At 39.6% G+C, this 24,411-nt stretch overlaps 3 protein-coding genes across 3 annotated transcripts; 2 read left to right on the top strand and 1 right to left on the bottom strand.

Moving 5' to 3' along the window:
* Positions 1-736: 736 nt before the first annotated feature.
* LOC131658939 (uncharacterized) lies at positions 737-1,297 on the bottom strand. Its single transcript, XM_058928187.1, has one exon. The coding sequence runs from the start codon at positions 1,295-1,297 to the stop codon at positions 737-739; it is 561 nt and encodes a 186-aa protein (XP_058784170.1).
* A 21,098-nt stretch (positions 1,298-22,395) lies between these two features.
* On the top strand, positions 22,396-23,160 carry LOC131658938 (uncharacterized). The gene has a single exon (XM_058928186.1). It carries the CDS (start codon positions 22,396-22,398, stop codon positions 23,158-23,160), a length of 765 nt encoding a protein of 254 aa, XP_058784169.1.
* A 390-nt stretch (positions 23,161-23,550) lies between these two features.
* Positions 23,551-24,120, top strand: LOC131658937 (secreted RxLR effector protein 78-like). The gene has a single exon (XM_058928185.1). The coding sequence runs from the start codon at positions 23,551-23,553 to the stop codon at positions 24,118-24,120; it is 570 nt and encodes a 189-aa protein (XP_058784168.1).
* The last annotated feature ends 291 nt before the right edge of the window (positions 24,121-24,411 follow it).

Raw genomic sequence — 24,411 nt, 5'->3', positions numbered from 1 at the left:
TCGAAAATAGCCTTTCTACATCCAAAGATTCCTGGGGCAGCAGTGCTTTCAAACTGGTACCGGAGAGCTACGACCTACATTGAACATCCTCCGAGAAGAAATCACTAAAATGAGCATGAATAAAATCCTTAATCTTATTCACAACTTCCAGTCTCCCTCTGTTGGATCTAATTGAGCACAAAGAATTTCTCCTCCTTCTCTCCCTTATGAAATTATGAAAAAAAACGGGTGTTTCCGTCTCCTTCGGATAGCCAAAGTTTCCTCGATTTGAAACGAAGAAGACTTTCTTTTTTATTAAGATTAAACCAAAAGTCCGCCATCGCCTTTGATCTTTTAATCACCACCTCTTCCGAAACTTTTCCTACAAAATGAACAAACATGTTATCTGAAAAATTCATTTCCTCCCCGACCTTCTCTATGTTAAGGTCAATCCACCCATAAACCTCCTTGTTCCACCAAGCAAGTCTCTTCTTTAGAATTCTCAACTTCTCTACCAAGAAAAAATCACCTCTCCCTTTTATGTCAATGATGTTCCACTCCTTTTTAACAAATGAGTTAAAATCTACATGATCAAACCATGAACTGTTGAATCTAAAGGGTTTTGGGCCCCAATTTTGTCTATTATCTTTCAACCAAATCAAAGCATGATCTGAAACGTCTCTTTCACCAATGAATTGACCTTCCACCTTCCAATCTTCAATAAAGTCTTCTGATAGGAGGAATCTATCGATCCGGCTCATGGCTTTACCGTTACTATTGAACAAGTGAATTTTCCTCCAATTGTTGGAAGATCCACCAAATCCATTTCTTCTATAAAGGCATTGAACTCCGACATCTCCCTTCTATAGCTCCTTCCTAATTTACCAACCCTTTCCTCCAAAGATGAAATAGAGTTGAAGTCACCTCCTAAGCACCAAGCTCCCTTCTCATTTTTCATCTTGAACTCTATCAATCTCTTCCAGGATTCCATTCTACGGTTAATATCACACGAAGCGTAAACGTTGACAAAATAAATCAACTTTCCGTTCTTTTCCACACAAAGGCCAAGGTAACCTTGCCCTTTAAAACTAAAAACCAGATTGAAAAGGTCCTTCTTCCACATAGTTAACAAACCTCCCGACGCCCCAACCGCTTCCGAAAAGGACCATTCCACCATATCATCTCCCCACAGATCTCTAACGATACCACTGTCCATTTTACTCATTTTGATCTCCTGAATAAAGCTAATATCTACCTCCCCTTTCCTGTTGAAATGGCCAACTCTCTTTCTTTTAGCACTGTTTCCACCTCCTCTCATGTTTAATGAAAATACTATCATTTAACAACCAAACTATTTTTCCCCTTTGACTGTAACTCCTCTTTTTTCTCTCGTTTCTCTAACTCCCCTAGCTTACTTATAGGGTCAAAGTCCGAAGACACATTAGAAATTCACAACCTGATCATAGGGTTCCATAATCCCGTCGAAGCTTTACATAAAACACCATTAACTATCCTAGAGTTGCAATTTCTAATATCAGAATGATTCAGAGATTCACTGGAAAGAGGTAGAGCCCCATAAAGATATTTTTTTTTGTAAATGAATTAGAACCTGGAATGGAACCTAGAAGAGAGGTACGCAGCTCCTGCCTAGTAGGTTCGCAAATCTCCGCCGGATATACAAAATCCTCCACCACCGAACCTAGATTAAGAACTTCTCTCATCTTTTTGCGCACCTTTCTGGAATTCTTCGTTTTACCGATTTTCTCCGCTTCCCCTGTCTCCGTAAGAGTCTCACGATCTGGGATAGAGGCAATTTGGGACTTCTTCCTAATGACTCTTTCAGTTGAAACCCGGATTGGGCTGAAAAGACCTCTGTACGGTACTTCTAAAGGATCAAAAGCTAGACTATGCCCAACCGCTACAGATGGGCCATTCCTCTCTTCTTATTTTGGGCCTTTGGTGAAGAAACAGACTTTATTGTTGGAAGGCCCATTAGAGAGAATAGGTGAGGATTCCACCTCAAAAGGAACAATGACAAAAATACCCGCGGGCCCCTCCCTTTTCAGAATCGTCACTTCATCCTCGCTAGGATGAAGATCTGCCTTCTCTAGGCTATAGTCTACATGACTCAAAGAAAGAGAGGGTGTACTGTCTATGTTGCTTAATCTCTCAGAGCAAAGCGGTGAAGATTCCTTAATAAATGCCCTCTTCACATTCGGAAGCTGGGCAATCTTTTGCCGTCTTCTTGGGTAATTCCTTATCAAACTTTTGAAAGTCAGAGTTGTCCTTTTCAGAGATATCACCTGATTCTGTGCCTCGAACCTCCCCCACAACCTCCAACCCTTCAGCTCCCTTTTTTCCCAACTCAGATGAAGAATCACTACCTGAATAATCCGATGAAGCGTATGAGGCACCGCCAGAATTATCAGGCTCCTCCAAAAGAACCTGAGATTCCTCTGTCAGCATAATGTTGGACCAATTGCCGTCAATACAAACACAAACATTGCTCCTGGTCAGATCTACAGAGTTAGTAAAAACCGTTAACTTCAAAACATCTATTCTGGCCGGTTTTTGTCTAATGCAATCGAAACTCGCTACGCCGCCGATGTTTGATAACAAAGAATCCAAGAATTTTTCATTTCTCACATGACAAGGAATACCGTAACATGAAATCCACACTGCTCTAGCACATTCCACGTCTGATTCCTTCCATATCCTAATTTCTTTAAAACAAAAGAAGCTAGCTATTTAGCAAAAGGAAATATGTAATTAAATGTAAAAAAAAATGGCAAACTTAGCTTTGATTCGGGTGTGGTACGTCCCAGAAGGTGTACCGTAGACTGGCACTTCCTACACGTTAGATCTTGCATGGCTGGGCATCTGGTGGTGAGAATTTGAGGCTGTACAGTATGGGAGCTTGGGCGTCACACTGGATCTGTGGGTGAAACTTCATAAAAATATGAATGGCCTCAGTAGGACTCGAACCCAAGTCTGGTGCATTACTTCCTCCCCTTCTTGCCATTCAAACTGCGCGCTCATTCATTAAACATACGCATTCAGAATTAACAAATATAAATATAAAATACAAAACCAAAATATTCAAATGAAAATTCAGAGTGGGCCCCCCTGCTCGCCAATGCAGCCAATTAGAGAAAGAAAGAGATTCTGATTTTTGTTGACCGGCCAATGAGGTTATGGCGCGCGTGGAGAGAGAGGAAGTTCCTTTGATCAGCCATTAATGGTGAGACACGCGTGGCTCACTTGCCCCTGATACTATTCATCTCCTTCATCCCATGCACCTGCGGATTTAGTTGCGGACGTAGTTGCAGAATTACCTTCGGATTTCCCACGAATCCGAAGCTAACCATTGCTACGATCCTGAATCTGCAAAACAATGATCTAACGAAACAGGAAACAACATATACCCACTAATTAAAGGTCTGCGAATTGGTCAGTGCCGTTGGTTTGGCCTAAATCTCCCTGGAACATGGAAAATGAAGAGATTCATTCTTGGTTCCTCAACAATGGCAACCTTCGATTTAAGACTTCAAAATCATTAACGAGCGTTCTAAACACTCACAAACATTAGCATGAACACAAATATATGCATCACCATCATTTATATGGCCTAACACGAAGGTCTGAGTTTCAAGAAAATTACCAAGTGGTGCAGCTTCGTGAATCCGATTCCAGATGTGTTCTTGTACATTTAAAGGTTTGAACCAGATGTTGGACGTCTGGAGAGGAGGACTTGACCCTTAGAACTGATTAAAAGTGGCAGCCACGAAAACTTTATCTTTCCCTAGTTTTTTTGTGTTTTTCGTAAGCTTAAAACCCTAGTTTCTTGGCCAGCTTTTTCGTCCTCCTTTGTGTATGGCATAAGGTGTTTATAAAGGTGAAGATTAGGGTTTCAAATGGGCTTGGACTTGAGTGGTTTTGAGAAGGTTTGACTCTTGATTGAAAATATGCATGAAACTCTCTATTTTTGCATAAAATCTTGATTTAATTCTTTCAATCCCATTTACCACGAATTTTCACTTAAATGGGGAGTATTTGGACGATTGGATTTGATTACAAAATCAAATCCTTGATTTAAACTTAATTATTTCATATTTATATGATTTAATAATATTTAAATGAATTAAAATTCAAATAAATATAATAAATACCATAAAAATAAAATAATTAGTCTAGGGGTGCCAAAAGAGTCCATGGACACGTTTAGAATCTATGTGTTAGGCCCATTAGTCCAAAAATGCCAAATTGTACAGTTAGGGTTTTGCATTTTCCTTGGAAATCGACCAATTTCTGAGCCTCGTATCTCCTTCAATTTTTATCATATGACCATGTTCTAGGACTTTTTGGCAAGCCCAAGATGTCCTCTATAAGCCACTTTGGAACATATTTTTCATTTGGAGATTTTATCTTGATGATATGGCTTTTGAGAAAAAACTGCTTCTTGCGAGCTCCTAGAAGGACCTGTAATGTATTGGCTCATATCTCTCAAATGGTGCATTTCTTGACTTTGGACCTGTCGCACGCTCGCGAAAAATGAACAGAGTCGCCACCAATATATTTATCCCATAAGGGAAAGGAATATCAGAAAACCTAACAAAGGAAGGAACAGGGTCTTGCGACCAGAGAATCAAGGTACGGGAGTCGGTTACGCAAGGGGAAGGTATTAGCACCCCTCGCGCCCATCGTACTCGATGGTATCCACCTATGTCTGTTTCTATCTAAAGGGTGTGTACTATGTCTATGTCTAAATGCGGGATGAATGCAAAATGTAGGGAAAATAAAGAATTGTACTCGCACGGGCCCTACCCCGCTGCCTACGTATCCTTTTCAGGAATCAGAGTTACCGTAGCTCGGCTAAAGATTTTCTGTTTGTTTTTGTGTTTTTTAGTTGGGCGGCGTTAACGCTCGCGCTCTTGCATAAGGGATCGACCTAGGATGCAATAGAGCGGAGATAACAATGCCCTTAAGAAAGGAGAGAAGAGAGAGAGTTTGAGCGTTTCGAGGAAATCCCTTAAGCAAGGGAAACTCGAGTTACTCTTTGGTTTGTGTTTTTTTAGAAGGTGGGAACTTACGCCTGAATGGGACCCTTAAGCAAGGGAGATCCAAGCACTCGAACATCCCTTAAGCAAAGGACGTTCAAGGTTCCATTCCCCTTTTTAAGAATTTTCACTTTGATTATTAGCGTTTTAAGTGTTTTCTTTGTATTTTTTATGGGGATTTTATTTGAATATTTTTATTAGATGTTTTATGTTGTAAAAGAAAAAGAATGAGGAAAGGGAACTATTCCTAATTTCTACATCTATGTTATTGATTATTTCCTAAAAAGAAAAATATGAAATATTAAAAGTATTCACAAAAGGAAAAGAATTAAAATCTAAACTATTTATGAAAACCCATACACAAACAATTGCATTTTTATTCACACTCTAAAGCTATTTTGAATTAACAAAGAAACTATTTATTATTTTTTTATGGTTTATCAACCAATCAAAATTCAAGGAGACAACAATTAAAAACAATTAAAGAAAGTAAAAACTCTAAAAAGTCTAATTGAGTGAAAATGTTTTTAGTCAATTTTTATTTAAGAAAAGAATTACTAATTGCAAAAAGAATTTAAAAGAAAAAATCAAATTTTATTATGTTTTATGATAGCAAAGGGGGGCAGCAGTAATTAAAATGAACTAAAAACAATTAGAAGTGAAACTGGGCCAGAAAAAGGGGTGGCAATAGCAATAGCACTCAGGGCCCAATCTAGTAGCAGGCGGTGTATTTAGCAAAGCATGGGTGCGATTCAAAAATGTTTCTAGGCCCAAAATCTCGTGTAGCCCGAATAGCAGTTATCAATCTGGTCCTCATCTTTATTTCACACTCATTCCACTTTGCATGTGTATCATTTTTACACTATGTTTCTTTATTAAAAAGGACGTGACATTAAATAGACGCAGTATCAATTGGTCAATTCTTTTTTAACCAGATAAGACAAAAACAACATCTGGCCAATCACGCTTCAACACACCTCATTCCAATCATACGCATGAAGGCAACAATGAAGAGAAAGTAGGAGAGTGAGCCAACACATGCATGCCACGTCACCTCGCCTGAGTGCAACACTCAAATAACAACCCTCGCCGGCGTGCCCTTCCGGTCATCTTCCCCGGCGAGGTCCGCCACCAGAACCGTTCAAAACGCCCAGAAAATCACCGAACCACCGCCATCTTACTCGGTTTCTCGTCCTGAACTCAGATCCGGGCTCTATTTCTCCTGAATCTTCCTCTATCTTCCCAAACAGTGAACGTTTTAAAAGCCCTAACTAACAGCAACCTCACTAAAATGAAACCTGAACGTATCAATCTAATTATGAACATTCATGGAACTTGATTCACGACGTAAACATATAAACAGCATGCATTTCACATAAAATCAAACATACTCAAGAATTACAGAGATAGAACGTGAATGAATCAAGGACATGTTGTTAAGATGCTCAAGAAAGGTCAAAACACTTACCTGTTGCAATTGTGAAGATCTTGAATCTTAAGGATGAAGAGAGTTTTGTGAATCTGAGTCTTCAAGATGCAATCGCGTAATGCAGATCCTTCTGAGTAGGTCTTCCGTTGAGAAATAAACTCGGCTTGTTGAACTCTTGAGCTTGAAATAATGATGACGATGCTTTCGCGATTTGGATGAAAAGGATGGTGATGAGATTTGAAAGAGGACGTGAGGGTGGTTGTGGTGGTGGAAAGGTTGTGGATGATAGTGATGATAGGTGAAGGTGATGATGGAAGTTGAAGGTTGATCTGAAAGAGCAGTTATGGTGGCCGGAGTTAGTTGTTGTAGTTGGTTAGGGTGGTTGGAGGTGGTCGGAGTTGGTTAAGAGGGGAGATTAGGGTGGCCGGAGTTGGTTGAGGGAGAAGAGAGAGAACTGAGAGAGAGGGAGAATGTGGAGAGAAAGAGTGTAGAATGGGAAGAAAAGAGAAGAGAGTGTGTGAGTTTGTGAATCGTGAGAGAATAAAGTGAGGGTTGTATATGCTTTTATAGGGCAAGTGTGAGGTGAATAGAATAGTTCTCTTGAGTGTGGGATTCCAATGAGTGAGCAACTTGCAGCAACTTTCCACTCCTCTTGAATGTGGGACTTTAACAAATATGGCATGGTCTTCATATGGCTTTAACGTTTCAGAATTTGCATGGGTTATTATGGAAATGAATGATGGTGGCTTGCTAGCAACATGCTTACAAAACACATTCCTAAGACACCCCTTTTGCTCGTGTGAAGCTATGGCTATGGCTCACTATTTTATCCAAACTTGGAGTCAACTTGAAGAGCTCATGGCACAGAACAAACTTGGAGTTGGGAGCTTCTTAAAATGATGCTTGGGAATAAAGAAAAGTGAGCTAGAATATGGTGTGTCATTGCTGCACGCGCGTGACCTGGCTCTGGAACTGTGCTCTTGGCAAAAGTATGGCTTGGTTGAGGAGTGACTTTGCAGCCTCGTAACTTGCTCCACACATGTCCAAAATTGATGATACTGGGCTCAATAGATAGAGGACATGGCAAGGAATGGTTTAGAACCAAGCTTGTTCAAGATGGTGACTTGTGGAGGAAGAAACATGCATTGACATTTGGCACACCATGTGTTTGCTGAAATGCATGCGTGTGCCTTAAGAATCTGCCTGGGCTGCCTGCAGGATTTGACCAGTGTTGGGGCACTACTTTGAAGGCTTGCATATCACTCAATACTTGTTCAATTGACCCAATTCTTGTTTCAATGGATAGAGGGGATGGCAAGGAAGAGAATGATACCAAGTTTGCATTCATGGCACTTCTGTAGAGCTCTAAAAATGGCTGGAGATTTGGCATGCCATGTGTTTGTTAAAATGCCAGGTCATGACCTGACTTATGACCTGGAATATGACTTGGTTCAAATGAGTTTCCAGCAACTTCACGCCACTTTAACTCTTCATACAAGCTTCAAATGAAAAAGTGTCCAACTACAAAGTTGTTCTCCTCCATGAGAGGAACAACTTTGATGTTGGGAATTTTCCCAAAAAATGTCATTTGCCACGTGTAAACTGATGGTGAAGTGGACTGCTCAACTAGATTTCCAATGCCAAAATTTTTCTAAGTGTTGAAACTTTCTATTTTTGTCATTTTTCTATTTTCGGCAACTTTTTGACAAACTCCTGATTTTATCCATTCTTCGACTTTTCTTAATTAATTTTCCACCAAAAGTCAATATTTGAATAATTTTCCCAATTTTGACCCAAAAGTCAACTGTTCCGATTTTTCCGACTATTGATGAAATTCCCGATTAAATCTCTCCCAATCAAATCCAGTCACACAAACACCCCCACATGGTCAGCATGAGAAGTTTTCCACACATAGAAGCCATTCCCGATTAAATGTTGACCAGAAGGTCAACTGGTTGACTTTGGTCAAAGAAACCCTGATTTAAGGAACCAGATGATTTGCAAGCTTGCACTCTTCAATCAATGCCCTAATTTGAAGCGGAGAGACACCCCAATCCAGGAGGACTTCAATGAACATAGAACCACATGATTATACCTCAGTCTCCTTATTCTCCTATCAAAATTCTTTGCAACAGAGCTTTTCTTGCTAGCCTTTGAACAACACCAATGATATGCATGCATGGGTATGGATTATGAGCTAGGTGATGTATGTACATGAATGCAAAGCCTAAGCCAGTTAGAAGTAAAGGGTAGGACAAATTTGGGGTATGACAGGACCCAACATAAAAGTTGTAGAGAATCAAATTTCCTTGTGAATGAGCTTTGTTTGAGGAATTTATGTAAAAGTATGAGAGAGTTATGGCTGGTCAAAGTTCAGTTGACTTTAGGTCAAAAACCCTAAATTAGAAACTTTGAGTTTTGTTGATTCCTGAACCTCCCTTGATGAATCATGATCAATCCTTAATCAAATGATGAATGATACTTCAAAATGAGGATGTTGACAAAAAATCAGGAATTTTGACTGTGGTTTGACCATAGTTTGACTTTTAGGTCAACTAGTCGACTGTTGACTTTCTGAGCAATTGAGTGACCAATCTTTTGAATCGAGGCTTGAAACTTGGAATGAGGTTACTTTGAATCATGTGAGAGACCATGGAATCCACTTGAGGTATCATAAGTTCAGATTCCTTGATTAAATCAGAAACCCTAATTTAGAGGCTGTTGTTTAGGAGAGAGACTGCATGTTGCCTTCTTATGTATCTTTGAGCTTTTGAACGTCGGGTGGGGCTGAAATATAAATAAATATGTTGGGCAAATTTTGGGGTATGACAGCTGCCCCTGTTCAATCTTCTTATACCTGAGGATGCAGATTGGCATGTGTGCCTGTTGGTCTATGAAGGTAGAAGAGGATTGAACACTAGAATACCCAAGAAATTTGCCCTTGCTGAGATAGGGACTTTTCTAGGAGATGGGCTTGAAGATGCCATCCAGGCCTTGGAGAAGATATATGATTGAGATGGGCTTGAAGATGCCATTCAACTTGATAGATTTGTAGAGTCAGAATACGTCGTACGTTAGGCCATTTCTGGAGAATAGACTTAGGTTGAGTCGTACGTTAGACTGGGTCTTGTTTGCATCAGCAAATGTCTAGAAAATCGTGCGTTAGGCTGAAGGATGTGTCGTACGTTAGATCATATCCAATTTGCATCCGTAGATGTCTGGAAAACTGTGCGTTAGGTTGAAGGATAAGTCGTGCGTTAGACTACCCAATTTGCATCCGTAGATGTCTGGAAAACCGTGCGTTAGGTTGAAGGATGAGTCGTGCGTTAGACTAAATCCAATTTGCATCCGTAGATGTCTGGAAAACTGTGTGTTAGGTTGAAGGATGAGTCGTGCGTTAGACTAATCCAATTTGCATCCGTATATGTCTGGAAAACCGTGCGTTAGGTTGAAGGATGAGTCGTGCGTTAGACTAATCCAATTTGCATCCGTAGATGTCTTGAAAAACGTGCGTTAGGTTGAAGGATGAGTCGTACGTTAGACTAATCCAATTTGCGTTAGACCAGATCCTTTGTATTAAGAAGTATTTGTTAGAGGTCGATCACACCAGCACTGTTCGTAGTGACAGAATTAGATCTAAGTCTCTTGATTATCTTTGAACTATACATAGAGAATACCCGAAATTAAGTATCAGAACTAAATCATCGTCTTGATTATGTGTCAAGATTAAATCATTGACTTTGGAACTTGTGTCGGGGATGGGCTTATAGATGCCATCAGCAGAGAATATGAAGTGGATTGATTGTAGTGACTCTATTATTGTGACTCCATTGTCGTATTCTTTTCTGAGTTGAGTGTCATGATTAAGTCTGTCTCTTTTTTTGATCGTGTCAGTACCGTTCGTAGTAACCGAATTAGATCTTTGAAGGATGATCGTGTCTACACCGTTCGTGATGATAGAATTAGATATTGGAATATTGATCGTGTCAGCACCATTCGTAGTAACTGAATTAGACTTTGGAAAAGTTGATCGTGTCCACACTGTTCGTGATGATGGAATTAGATCTCTTGTCGTGTCAGCACCGTTCGTAGTAACTGAATTAGGTCGGAGATATGACCGTGTCTACACCGTTCGTGATGATAGAATTAGATCTTTTGTCGTGTCAGCACCGTTCGTAGTAACTGAATTAGACTTTGGAAGGTTGATCGTGTCCACAACGTTCGTGGTTAATAGAATTAGATCTTGGAATATTAATCGTGTCAGTACCGTTCGTAGTAACTGAATTAGATCTTGGAAGATGATCGTGTCTACACCGTTCGTGATGATAGAATTAGATCCTTGTAGGTTGATCGTTACGAAACCGTCCGAGGTTACCGCTTTTAGATTTTGAAAGTTGATCGTTATGGAACCGTCCGAGGTGTCCGCTTTAGATTTTGAATGTTGATTGTTATGGAACCGTCCGAGGTGTCCGCTTTAGATTTTGAATGTTGATCGTTATGGAACCGTCCGAGGTTTCCGCTTTAGATTTTGAAAAGTTGATTGTTTAAGGAACCGTCCGAGGTATCAACTTAAATCTGAAGGTAGATTGTTTAAGGAACCGTCCGAGGTATCGACTTAAATCTGAGGGTAGATTATTTAAGGAACCGTCTGAGGTATCGACTTTAAATCTGAAGGTAGATCATTTAAGGAACCGTCTGAGGTATCGACTTAGATCCGAGGGTAGATCATTAAGGAACCGTCCAAGGTATCGACTTAGATCCAAAGGTAGATCATTATGGAACCGTCCGAGGTATCGACTTAGATCCGAAGGTAGATCATTAAGGAACCGTCCAAGGTATCGACTTAGATCCGAAGGTAGATCATTAAGGAACCGTCCAAGGTATCGACTTAGATCCAAAGGTAGATCATTAAGGAACCGTCCAAGGTATCGACTTAGATCTGAAAGGTTTTGAAGTTGTTTATTTGACTGCAGCAGTAACCCGAAAAAGGCAAAGTTAGTTTTTTTATTCCATGTCATGATGCATGTAATGCGTTTATGTGACGGGACTCTCAAAATAAATATGAGAACCTTGCATGTTATGTACGCATTTGTCGCGATGCATCATGTATTATGTATGAACATGTATGCAATTGTATGATGTATGGTGTAATGAGTCCCTCAAAATAAATGAGAAACTTTGTATGAAATGTATGCGATGTATGAATATGCTTATGATTTATGACGTATGACTATGATTTATGCTATTTGACACATCTTGATTGAGAAGGTGGATCTCCGTGTCATTGTAATTTTGATGTTTGATCCTATCTTGAAGATGCTCAGCTGGGGATTTATGATTTCTGCTTGGGGATGATCAGTAACTTGATGTACCCTGATTGGGGATTAGAGATATTAACACACCATGTTGGAGAAGACCAAAGTGTTGGAGAACCAGTAGTGTTGAAGGTGTAAACTCGGTTGGGGAGTCATGTCTTTGTCGGGAGTATTTGAAGATATCTTTTTGAGAATTGCTCTGTGGGGATATGATCTTGTGAAATCGGAGCTGTGGGAAGGCATGGATGCCTTGAACATTGCCCCCAGTATTATAGTAACTACCATTCCTGGATTTGATTAGGACACACCGCTGAGTATTGATCAAGATGTCAAACTGGACTTGCATAGATTTTCCCCCGCTAGTAGGGACTTTGGAAAGATTCGCCTCGCGAGGACTTTATGAGATGTGCACTATGGGCGTCATGCCCCTCGTAATCATAGGCCCAGGATAATGCCCTATGTTGATTGGAAATAGATTCAGATTTACTTGGATGCATGCCCCTGATTGTTTTTGGCATCTTTGAGAGATTCTCGGAATCTTGACTTGGTTGCCCCGGATTGATCGGGACATAGTTTGAAACCCACATGGGCTGTGACTTTGACTGTTTGGCATTTGAGAGATTCTTCGAATCTTGACTTGATTTCCCCAGATTGATTGGACAAAGCATGTCATGCCCCTTTTATTCATTGACTTCTAGTCAACTGAGTCAGTTATAAGGGATGTTGCTGCTGAAAGAGTTCCGTCTGTCGGGATGACTTTTAGTCATTAGTCGTACCCTATGCAGATTCTTTCTGATGCCAACATTTGAAATTATGTAGCAAAATATGTTTAATAATGAATTCATGAGATGTAATGCATATGTCTGTCTTGAGTTCGTTGAAAAACATTAAAACTGGGTATGTAAAAGCATGATGTTTATAAAAACGTGATGTTTGTAAAAAACGAAGTGTCAACTCAGCATTTATGGTAAACCTTTAAGGAGTCAGGATACCTTTTTGGTGACAGTATGCTTTCAAACTAACCATGCTTCAGTTAGGACTTTTAAGGGTTGTAACGTGGCTCGGTTCACGGTTTAGGAAACAAAGGATAAAGGCTCAAAATTTGATTGTACCCACCCCTCTTCGTGATGATCTTCAATCCTAAGCTCAGTTAATTCAACTTATGCATTCAGTTTCCAAGAGACTTTTGGATTTGCACCTTTGATAATGATGATGGTTCACAAGCAAAGAGAACCTTTGAGATGGCAGTCACTTCTTCCTTTTGGTAGTCACAACATTGTGTTGTTCAGGAATTTATTGACTTCTCTTTTTTCATCTTTTTGATATCCCTAACTTTTGCCTGAACTGTCTATTTTGAGCTTACAGTCAGCGGGATGCCTTGATTTTTGCCTAAGTCTTCTTTTTGATTTTTTGACTTAGCAGGCTTTTCTTTGTATGTATGTTTTTCATCATTTTTTTGAAAGATATTGACTGCCTTACTTAATGATTGATGAACCATCATTGGCTTTTGATCGACATCTCCAACACTTTTTTGATGTGTGCGGATGAACGCTTGTGATTCAAACCTTTGTTGAAAGGTGTACTGAATGATTCTCTTAAAATAGAATGCACAACCAAATTAACTGAGAACTACCCTGCCCCAAGTTACGATCAAGGGTTTTAATTAGTACAAGAAAGAAACTTCTACTTCTTAGGCTCAAAGGGGTTGACGAGGGACTAACATCCTTATATCTCCACTGTTTAGGAATTGAAAAAATGCCTGTACATCGTCAGCATAGTCCGCTCAAAAGCATATTGTATGAGGTTGCGGTATCGTTTTCGTCATCCTCCCTCAAAAGGTATTCAGCTTTAGCAGGAGTTGAGTTTCATACAACATATGCAAAGTAAAGATACAGTTTAGATGAGTGATAGCGAAATAATTTATTCAAGACAAACATATGCAATGCACTGATGATGATTATTAAAATAGATAATGTCTATCATAAGCCGAATGTTTAAACAAACAGAATAGGAATTGCGCATGAAAGTAGATCTAATGATCCAAAAGTTCGTCCGTCTAGATGTCAATCAGTCTTGTCATGACTAGTCATAGGAGCGGTGATTATCACAGGAGTTTTCAGGAGGGTTGAATTTGATTTCCCCGTCATCGATCAGATCTTGAATCTTATTCTAGCAATTGTTTGTGTAATGTCCATGACTGTTGGAATGGTATGCGCACCTCGCATTGAGTTCATAGCCAGGAGTGGAGGTGTTAAAATTCTTAAGAGGGTCCCTCAGAGTAATCAATCTGATCTTCAACAGATGTTGTAATGCTTGAGCCAATGACATATTGATCTTGGTGAATTGACGCTTAGGTACGTCTGGCTTTCGTCATTATTGTAGAACTGGTATAGAGATCAGAATTGTCCCCACAAATTGGTTGCGTTCATTAAGGCCTTTTTGGTTATGTGCAACATCAGTCGTATGAGGTTCCTCAGGGGATTTGAAATCAGTGATCTTGTCATCGATTAAATCTTGAATACTATGCGTCCATGGTCCACAATCTTCGGTATCATGGCCAGGACTATTCGACTGATAAGCACATCTTGCATTGTATTTGTACCCAGGAGCAGGCTTGGCAGCAACGGAATACGGAGGCAATAGAGTTATCAAGCTCCGACTGAGCAATTGTTGTAGAACTTGAGACAGCGGCATGTGCCACGGAATAAACTTTGTTGCGTATGCTGATCCTTTTTCTTCTAGGTTAACAAGGTTTTTCAACTCGTCTTGCCCCTTGGCTAATTCAGAATCAAAACTTGGAACCGGATATTCTGAGCCTGAAGATTTTTGACCGGTTGCTCGAAATCCATTTGTGCCAAAATAAACAGCGAGAGAGAACGGGAAGCCTATTGCGGAAACCTATTATGCAATGTTTATGAATGTATATGCAATGTTCAAGGATCGTTAGGAAATTTAGTTTGCGACATTAGGAAATGACTGGTCACCGCTTCGTCTGAAGAGTCTAGGTCTTTGTCTTTAAATGCCCTTCTTTGAGAATGAAGCTCATCATATCGAGTGGGTCATCGCCTCTGATTCTGGATACTTCTGAATTTGAAGACACATGGCTAGAGGAAAATAAATCCTCTTGCCCCTTGACAGGTGCTAAGCCTTTGGATTGGAAGGTATGTGGCTAGAGGAAAATAAATCCTCTTGCCCCTTGATAGGTACGGTGTCTTTGATTTGGAAGACAAATGGCCAGAGGAAAATAAACCCTCTTGCCCCTTGATAGAACTTAGTCCTTGATAAGGGCACCTGAAATCGTGCGCCCTAAATTCCTAAGATACTTGATTAATCATGCTACGTTATGCTGTCATGATGTCATGCAGATGCAATGCATTAAGTAAAGCATAAGGACAAATTGTCCTACAGGCAAATCTTGCAAGGAAATAGAAGGTTAAAGCATAAGGTAGTGAGGACGAAATGTCCTACAAGCAAATCCTGCAAGGAAATAGAAAGGGTTAGTAGCACACACAAGCAAGTCACACAAATGTCCTTAGGTTTAAAGGCTTGCATGGAGTTTGACTAGGTAACTACCCTTCCCCAAAGGTACTTCTAAGGATAAGGATGATATCAGCAACGGGTTCTACCAAGTTACTCAGAATTGTCAGCCCCTCTAAAGCACCCTCGAACATGGTACATGCATACCACGCAATGATACTTTGAGAAAGAACCTATCTGAGTGGTAGTATCGGGTAGCGACTATGCCCTTAACATACATCAAGAGTAGTCCCCCCACTACGTTCCTAAAGGCCAAGATGGGTTAAAGGTGACTAAAGGTCCTTAAGCTCCGACTCACCGACAGATATCCACACGAACTTCTCTCATGCAAAAGTGGCATGCGAACACCCATAGAGGCCTAACTTAAGTGTGAACTCTCATATTGACCAATCCCAAGCATACACAAGGGAGGTCGCCATGACTATGCCACTCCTATCTTAAGGTGCACTCGAATCCGGGAATAGGATTCATCTTCCATTCAATACCCAAAACAACCTTGAAAAATAAAGCAAGCAAAGCAAACATTAAGTGATCCTAAACTTTAAGGTAACCCCTCTTTTAATCGAATAAATCCCCAGCAGAGTCGCCAGTTCTGTAATACGGTTAACTGACTTTTATATCGAAATATCGCGGTTAAGCATGAATCGCCACCGACTTTTATTTTATCCAATTGGAAAGGAAAAAAGAACAGGAAAGACCTTTGAAAGATTTTGAGTTCGGGGGGTAAGTTATACAAAGGGAAGGTGTAAGGCACCCTTTGCATCCATGGTTATCCATGGGCTCTTAATTGCTTAGCTCACTTGTTTGTTTGAATTGTTTGAAAAGTGTCGTGTGTGAATAGTAAAAGATTTAAATAAGGACTTTAGCTTGTAAATAAGCGTAGCCTTTTGGAAATCGTTTTGAAAAAGAGGTGTGAAAAGCATTTGATTTTGATTTGAATGAAGCAAGCAATTAAGAACTACCTACCCTAAGATTATGGTCTTTCTTGTTCTTTAAGTCTTTCGGGCGAAAGGGTCTATCCCTACCATGAGAGGGCAGGAAGTCTTTCAATTGGATGTTGAAAGGGTCATCGAGTAATCGTTCGCCATAAGACTGTCCCTTGCCATAAAGAGGGCAGGTAGTCTAAGGGAAGGATATAATAGTCATTTAGGCAACAGTAAGGATACCTTAGCATTCGAAGGGACTATCACCATTTAATCGAGGGACGAGATCATATTTATCGTAGGCAACTCGAAGGGACTATGATCTTTTATCGGAGGGACGTGGTGATTTAGAATCGAAGGCAGCAAGCTAAGGTATCCCTATATTCGGAGGGACTTGACTATTTTATCGAGAAGGCAGCATAAGAGGATGTTACCTTAGAGGTGAGTGTGTGTAGCAATCATGTGGTTAATTCAGATATATTTGATCTTGGATTAGTGAGCTATCGTTCAGTTAATTAGTGTTGTCACTCCCTATTTTACTAACCACGCAATTGATATCATGCAGGAATTAAAGTGCGGAAAGTAAAGACCTACGCTATTACAAGTTTAGGGATGGGGGATTTACAATAAACACCTGTAGGGGGTACGCGGAAAGTAAAGACGAAAATAAAAAAACCTAATTAACTATTACATTAAAAATATTTAAATAAACTTGAATCGTCTTCGAATCTTCGATAAATCCTGAAAATCAAGAATGAAAAGAAAAGAAAAAGAAAGAAAAAAAGATTAGTGTATGGAGGATCTATTTATTATAAACTCGATTAATCACAAAAATCATAATTAAATGGTTGATTTAAAATTATGTCCGAAGGTGATTAATTTAGATGTTTTAAATCAATTATTTAATTGAAAAAAATACGCAAAACAATTAATTTTTAATTGTTAAAAGAAACATTTTTTGATGAAATTAAAACAAGAGTTTTCGATTAAAATTAATAATTAAAATAAAAAATTATTTTTGGTTGATATGTTTTTAGAAAAGAAAACAATAATTAATAGTTATTAAAACAAAAGAAGCTAGCTATTTAGCAAAAGGAAATATGTAATTAAATGTAAAAAAAAATGGCAAACTTAGCTTTGATTCGGGTGTGGTACGTCCCAGAAGGTGTACCGTAGACTGGCACTTCCTACACGTTAGATCTTGCATGGCTGGACATCTGGTGGTGAGAATTTGAGGCTGTACAGTATGGGAGCGTGGGCGTCACACTGGATCTGTGGGTGAAACTTCATAAAAATATGAATGGCCTCAGTAGGACTCGAACCCAGGTCTGGTGCATTACTTCCTCCCCTTCTTGCCATTCAAACAGCGCGCTCATTCATTAAACATACGCATTCAGAATTAACAAATATAAATATAAAATACAAAACCAAAATATTCAAATGCAAATTCAGAGTGGGCCCCCCTGCTCGCCAATGCAGCCAATTAGAGAAAGAAAGAGATTCTGATTTTTGTTGACCGGCCAATGAGGTTATGGCGCGCGTGGAGAGAGAGGAAGTTCCTTTGATCAGCCATTAATGGTGAGACACGCGTGGCTCACTTGCCCCTGATACTATTCATCTCCTTCATCCCATGCACCTGCGGATTTAGTTGCGGACGTAGTTGCAGAATTACCTCGGATTTCCCACAAATCCGAAGCTAACCATTGCTACGATCCTGAATCTGAAAAACAATGATCTAACGAAACAGGAAACAACATATACCCACTAATTAAAGGTCTGCGAATTGGTCAGTGCCGTTGGTTTGGCCTAAATCTCCCTGGAACATGGAAAATGAAGAGATCCATTCTTGGTTCCTCAACAATGGCAACCTTCGATTTAAGACTTCAAAATCATTAACGAGCGTTCTAAACACTCACAAACATTAGCATGAACACAAATATATGCATCACCATCATTTATATGGCCTAACACGAAGGTTTGAGTTTCAAGAAAATTACCAAGTGGTGCAGCTTCGTGAATCCGATTCCAGATGTGTTCTTGTACATTTAAAGGTTTGAACCAGATGTTGGACGTCTGGAGAGGAGGACTTGACCCTTAGAAGTGATTAAAAGTGGCAGCCACGAAAACTTTATCTTGCCCTAGTTTTTTTTTTTGTGTTTTTCGTAAGCTTAAAACCCTAGTTTCTTGGCCAGCTTTTTCGTCCTCCTTTGTGTATGGCATAAGGTGTTTATAAAGGTGAAGACTAGGGTTTCAAATGGGCTTGGACTTGAGTGGTTTTGAGAAGGTTTGACTCTTGATTGAAAATATGCATGAAACTCTCTATTTTTGCATTAAATCTTGATTTAATTCTTTCAATCCCATTTACCACGAATTTTCACTTAAATGGGGAGTATTTGGACGATTGGATTTGATTACAAAATCAAATCCTTGATTTAAACTTAATTATTTCATATTTATATGATTTAATAATATTTAAATGAATTAAAATTCAAATAAATATAATAAATACCATAAAAATAAAATAACTAGTCTAGGGGTGCCAAAAGAGTCCATGGACACGTTTAGAATCTATGTGTTAGGCCCATTAGTCCAAAAATGCCAAATTGTACAATTAGGGTTTTGCATTTTCCTTGGAAATCGACCAATTTCTGAGCCTCGTATCTCCTTCAATTTTTATCATATGACCATGTTCTAGGACTTTTTGGAAAGCCCAAGATGTCATCTATAATCCACTTTGGAACATATTTTTCATTTGGAGATTTTATCTTGATGATATGGCTTTTGAGAAAAAACTGCTTCTTGCGAGCTCCTAGAAGGACCTGTAATGTATTGGCTCATATCTCTCAAATGGTGCATTTCTTGACTTTGGACCCAACATAAAAGTTGTAGAGAATCAAATTTCCTTGTGAATGAGCTTTGGTTGAGGAATTTATGAAAAAGTATGAGAGAGTTATGGTTGGTCAAAGTTCAGTTGACTTTAGGTCAAAAACCCTAAATTAGAAACTTTGAGTTTTGTTGATTCCTGAACCTCCCTTAATGAATCATGATCAATCCTTGATCAAATGATGAATGATACTTCAAAATGAGGATGTTGACAAGAAATCAGGAATTTTGACTGTGGTTTGACCATAGTTTGACTTTTAGGTCAACTAGTCGACGGTTGACTTTCTGAGCAATTGAGTGACCAATCTTTTGAATCGAGGCTTGAAACTTGGCATGAGGTTACTTTGAATCATTTGAGAGACCATGGAATCCACTTGAGGTATCAGAAGTTCAGATTCCATGATTAAATCAGAAACCCTAATTTAGAGGCTGTTGTTTAGGAGAGAGACTGCATGCTGCCTTCTTATGTATCTTTGAGCTTTTAAACGTCAGGTGGGGCTGAAATATAAATAAATATGTTGGGCAAATTTTGGGGTATGACAGTAACCATTTTCATCACTGATTTCGGGGTTAGATGGAGTGCTAGGGACCTGTACATAGAATTCAATGAGCTAGGAACGATTAGAGAAATCGTGATACCCCCGAAAAGAGATTGGAGAGGACAAAGATTCGGTTTGTTAGATTTCTCAATGTGACAAATGAGAAGAACCTGGAGACAAAAATGAACAACATTTGGCTTGAAGGTGTTAAGCTGAGTGCCAATATTTCTAAAATAAAAAGGAAAGAGCTGAAGAATAACCACAATCTAGTCAAGACAACAACTTACGTGAAACCACAGACCACTGACCGGGGGTTTTGTCCTGAGAATAACCATAGACACAAGGTAGTGGCAGCAGAGATTGGGGGAGGAGCGGGTTCTTCGAAAATCTATGCGGATATCATCAAAGGGGACAAAGTGAAGGCTACTGAGGAGGTACACGAAGCTTGTAAATCGATGTTCTTTTCAGCATATGAATCAGAGAAGCAGAGATTTACCAAGGCTAAGGTAGGAGTAGCTAGAAGGATGGGAGATGCATATGCAGTGGCTAACAGTCTGTTGGAAGAAGGCATCTTCTCTATTTCAGCTACAGCTTTGGGCCCGACTTTGTGCCTTCTTGAGGAGAGCTCTGAAGGAGATCTTGAGACGCTACTTAAGGAAGGGGGAGAGTGGCTGAATCTTTGGTTCAAAGAAGTCAGGGCTTGGAGGACTACGGACGTCGAATGCGCAAGAGTGGCTTCAGTCTCCATTTACGGCGCTCCCTGCTTCACCAGAAACGAAAGGTTCATGGATTTATTGTTAGCGGACATCGGGAAAATAATGAATCGACACATTCTGAATCTAAATTCTAACAGATTGGATGTAACAAAATTAATGATATTCACTAATCACTTGGAATCCATCAGAAACAGAGTTAGGGTTTCTATTGAGGGAGTTTGGCACAACATCCTCATCATCGAAGAACAGCTTGTGGACTATGGAGAAATGGATGAAGATCGATCCATCACTAGCATGTCGTCAGACGGGGAAAGCGACTTCTCTTCTCAAGGTTCGCACGGCAGAGATGACGCTCCGTCAAGGAGCCGGTTGAACCGAATTTCAAAATCGCCTGGGAATCTGCACCAAAGACTTAATTGTGATGTTGACAGCGGAGCGACTACTCTGGAACCTGATGCCGACGGAACAAGAAAGGAGAATGGTTCTGAATCCTTCATTAAATGCAAAGAACAATTGGGGGAAAAAAAGAGCTTTTCAGATTCTCACAGTTCTTCAGACCCTATATCAACGAATTCAATTAGCAGAGCAGAGGAAGAATACAAGGGGGTAGCGTGAAGTGTCTACGAAATAAGAATGTTGAGATGGTGGGGCCAGCAGGACTATTAATTCTAAATAATTCTCAATTTAATTCTCCTTCAAATAGTGATGAGGTGGCGGTGGAAAAACATCAAAAAGAGGACGAGGAGAGAGTGTATGGCTTTTCTTTGGAAAAGGACAATCAAGTGGACCCCTTTGTTGCTATTAAAACGACAAACAATGATATTTTAGTTGAAGTTTCAAATGCTTATTCTTTATTAGAGGAGGTGGGCCACATTTCCAACCAAGTGGGCCAAGAAGTGTGTAACATAAAGAATGTTATGGAAAAAGGAGATACATGCTATCCAGGGACGCACCAAACATCAAAAAGCAACGTAAAAGCCATGCAAAAATTTGTCGTGCCGGTCAAGAAAGTGGTAAAAAATTTTAAGAAGAAGGAAGCGAACACCAAAGGTAAACAGTTTTTATGCTTTGATGACCAATGTCAACGAGTGAAAAACTCAAAAAAAGCAAGGACGAAAATTAGAGAGGTGTTGGATTTAGGAGACCAAGCTTTAAATTTCATCTACCCGGTAGAGACTAGACTCCAAGAAGGGAAGGAGTCATCCTTGAAGGGAGCATCGTCCCACTCCAACCTGAACAAGCTTTACGTAAAGTCGAACTATTTGTCAGGAGGAATACCACTATCTTGTGAATCAATCTCTAGTGCCGATATCACAAACTGTAACAAGAGACTAACTGATGGAGTGCTGAATAAGGCGGCTGAGGGGCTGTGGAATTCTATGGTCAAGTTGGGCATCAAGAACATTTCTGACAAATTTGATCCAATAGCAAAACTGAAGGAAATGGATTCTAGGGAAAACAAAGGGGAGTCGGCGACGACGGGGATCAATAAACATGCACCCCCATGATTATTTTTTCCTTAAACATTAGAGGAGGAGGTAGCCGAGCCAAGAGGAAAAGAGTCGGTTACCACATTCAAAAAGGAGAGGTTGATATATGTTTTGTCCAAGAAACAAAGTTAAGTGGCATAGATGTTAATATAGTCAAGGAATTGTGGGGTCATAATCAAGTTGAGTGGTCGCATTTGGATGCCAACGGGGCGTCGGGAGGCATTCTTACGATGTGGAAAAAGGATTTCTTTAATCTAATCTTTAGTTTCCGTGGTGAAGGTTTTTTGGGTCTTTGCGTGGAGAAGGATGGCAAACACATTTACTTCGTGAATGTCTATGCTTCATGTGACTTAAACACTAGAAAAAGAACTTGGGATAGATTACATGAATTCAAAAACAACAACTTTAAAGGCTCTTGGTGCATTGGAGGAGACTTCAATTCTATCTCTTCTTTGGAAGAATGAATTGGGATGTAAAATCGTAGTTATAGGAGGGAGATAACTATATTCAAAGAGTTCATAGAAGAAATGGAGTTGGTGGATCTACCTACCATAGGAGGAAAGTTTACTTGGATAAAAAGTAATGGAAAGACTATGAGTAGGTTAGATAGATTTCTCCTATCGGAAAGTTTTATTGAAGAGTGGAAGGTGGATGGTCAACATATTGGAGAGAGGGATGTGTCCGACCATGCTTCAATTTGGTTAAAAGACAATAGAAAGGATTGGGGCCCAAAACCTTTCAAGTTCAATAATATGTGGTTCAAACATGAGGATTTTGATTTATTTGTGGAGGAGGAGTGGAAAAGGATTAATTTCAAAGGAAGAGGTGACTTTTGCTTGAACGAAAAGTTGAAAACTCTCAAAAACCGGATATCTTGGTGGAACAAAAATGTTTATGGGTGGATAGATCTCAAAATTAACAATGATGGGAAAGAGTTGCACTCTTTAGATAACATGTTTGTTCATTTTGCAGGTAACGTTCCGGATGAAGTGGTCTTGAAAAGATCAAAAGTGGCAGAGGATTTTTGGGATAACATAAATAAGAGAGAAGGCCTCCTTAGATTAAAGTCGAGACAACTTTGGCTTTCCGAAGGTGATGACAACACTCGCTTCTTTCACAACTCACTAAAAGATAGAAGAAGGAGAAATTCTATTTGCTCCATTGATACAACGGCGGGTAGAATGGAAGGGGTTGAAGAAATCAAAGAAGTCACTTTCAAGCATTTCGAAAACTTCTTTAAAGAAGACGTTCCCTTTAGGCCGGAGCCTATTGGGATCAATGTGAAATCTTGATCAACGGATGAATCTACGGATCTAGAGAAACCTTTCGCGGAAGAAGAAGTGAAGGAAGCCATTTGGTCGTGTGATGGTAACAAAAGCCCGGGCCCGGACGGATTCTCTTTGGAGTTTTACAAAAGGTATTGGTACCTCCTAAAAGAAGATGTGATGAAGTGTTGCAATGACTTCTACCACAAAGGCACTCTTGTTAAATCCATAACTTCCTCTTTTCTCGCTCTCATCCCTAAAAATAAGAACCCACAAGACTTGTTCGAATACTGTCCCATTTGTCTAGTTGGAAGTATTTATAAGATTATTGCAAAGATGTTAGCGGCTAGAATGAGAGGTGTCGTGGACAAGTTGGTCTCATCTAATTAAACCGCTTTTGTTCCGGGTAGAAGTATGATGGATGGGGTTTTAATGGTTAATGAAATTCTAGATTGGGCTAAAAGGAAGAAGAAGGGGTGCTTATTACTCAAAGTGGATTTTGAAAAAGCGTATGACTCGATTTCTTGGAATTACCTTAGGTGGATTTTGGCGAAAATGGGATTTGGCAAAAGATGGATGAAATGGATGGAGTCTTGTGTTTTTTCTAGCTATATGTCCGTGTTGGTTAACGGAAGTGCAACAAAAGACTTCAAGGTTCAAAGAGGATTACGTCAAGGAGACCCCATGTCACCTTTCTTATTCGTTCTAGCCATGGAAGGTTTAACCGCCTTAACTAAGAATTCGGTGGAGGTGGGAGATTTCAAACCGTTCAAGTATGGAGAAAATGATTTTGTGGACATCCTTCAATTTGCGGATGATACCAATATTCTAGAAGAACCCACTTATGATAATCTATGGAGCTTGAAAGTGTTGTTGAGAGGTTTTGAATTTGTTTCCGGATTGAAAATCAACTTCTACAAAAGCAACTTCTTTGGAACTCACATAGGAGAGTGGTTTTTCAAGTCGGCCACAACGTTTATAGCTTGAAAAAAAGGATCCTTTCCATTTAAATTCCTTGGTGTTTGGGTGGGTGAAGGCGCTTAGAAGAAAAGGGTGTGGAAAGAGGTGGTTGACAACATTAAATCAAGATTGTCAAAGTGGAAGGGAAGAAACATATCAATTGGTGGGAGGGTGACCCTTATAGGATCCGTTCTTAATGCTATTCCGATTTTTACTCTATCTTTCTATAAAGCTCCGAGTAAAACTATTCAAGAGATAAGAAGCATTTTAGCAATTTTTTGTGGTGTGGGAATGTGAAGACAAAATGCATCCATTGGG

This window comes from Vicia villosa, linkage group LG3 (assembly GCF_029867415.1).
Source record: "Vicia villosa cultivar HV-30 ecotype Madison, WI linkage group LG3, Vvil1.0, whole genome shotgun sequence".
NCBI classification, from domain to species: domain Eukaryota; kingdom Viridiplantae; phylum Streptophyta; class Magnoliopsida; order Fabales; family Fabaceae; genus Vicia; species Vicia villosa.
This window is presented reverse-complemented; position numbering and strand designations above follow the sequence as displayed.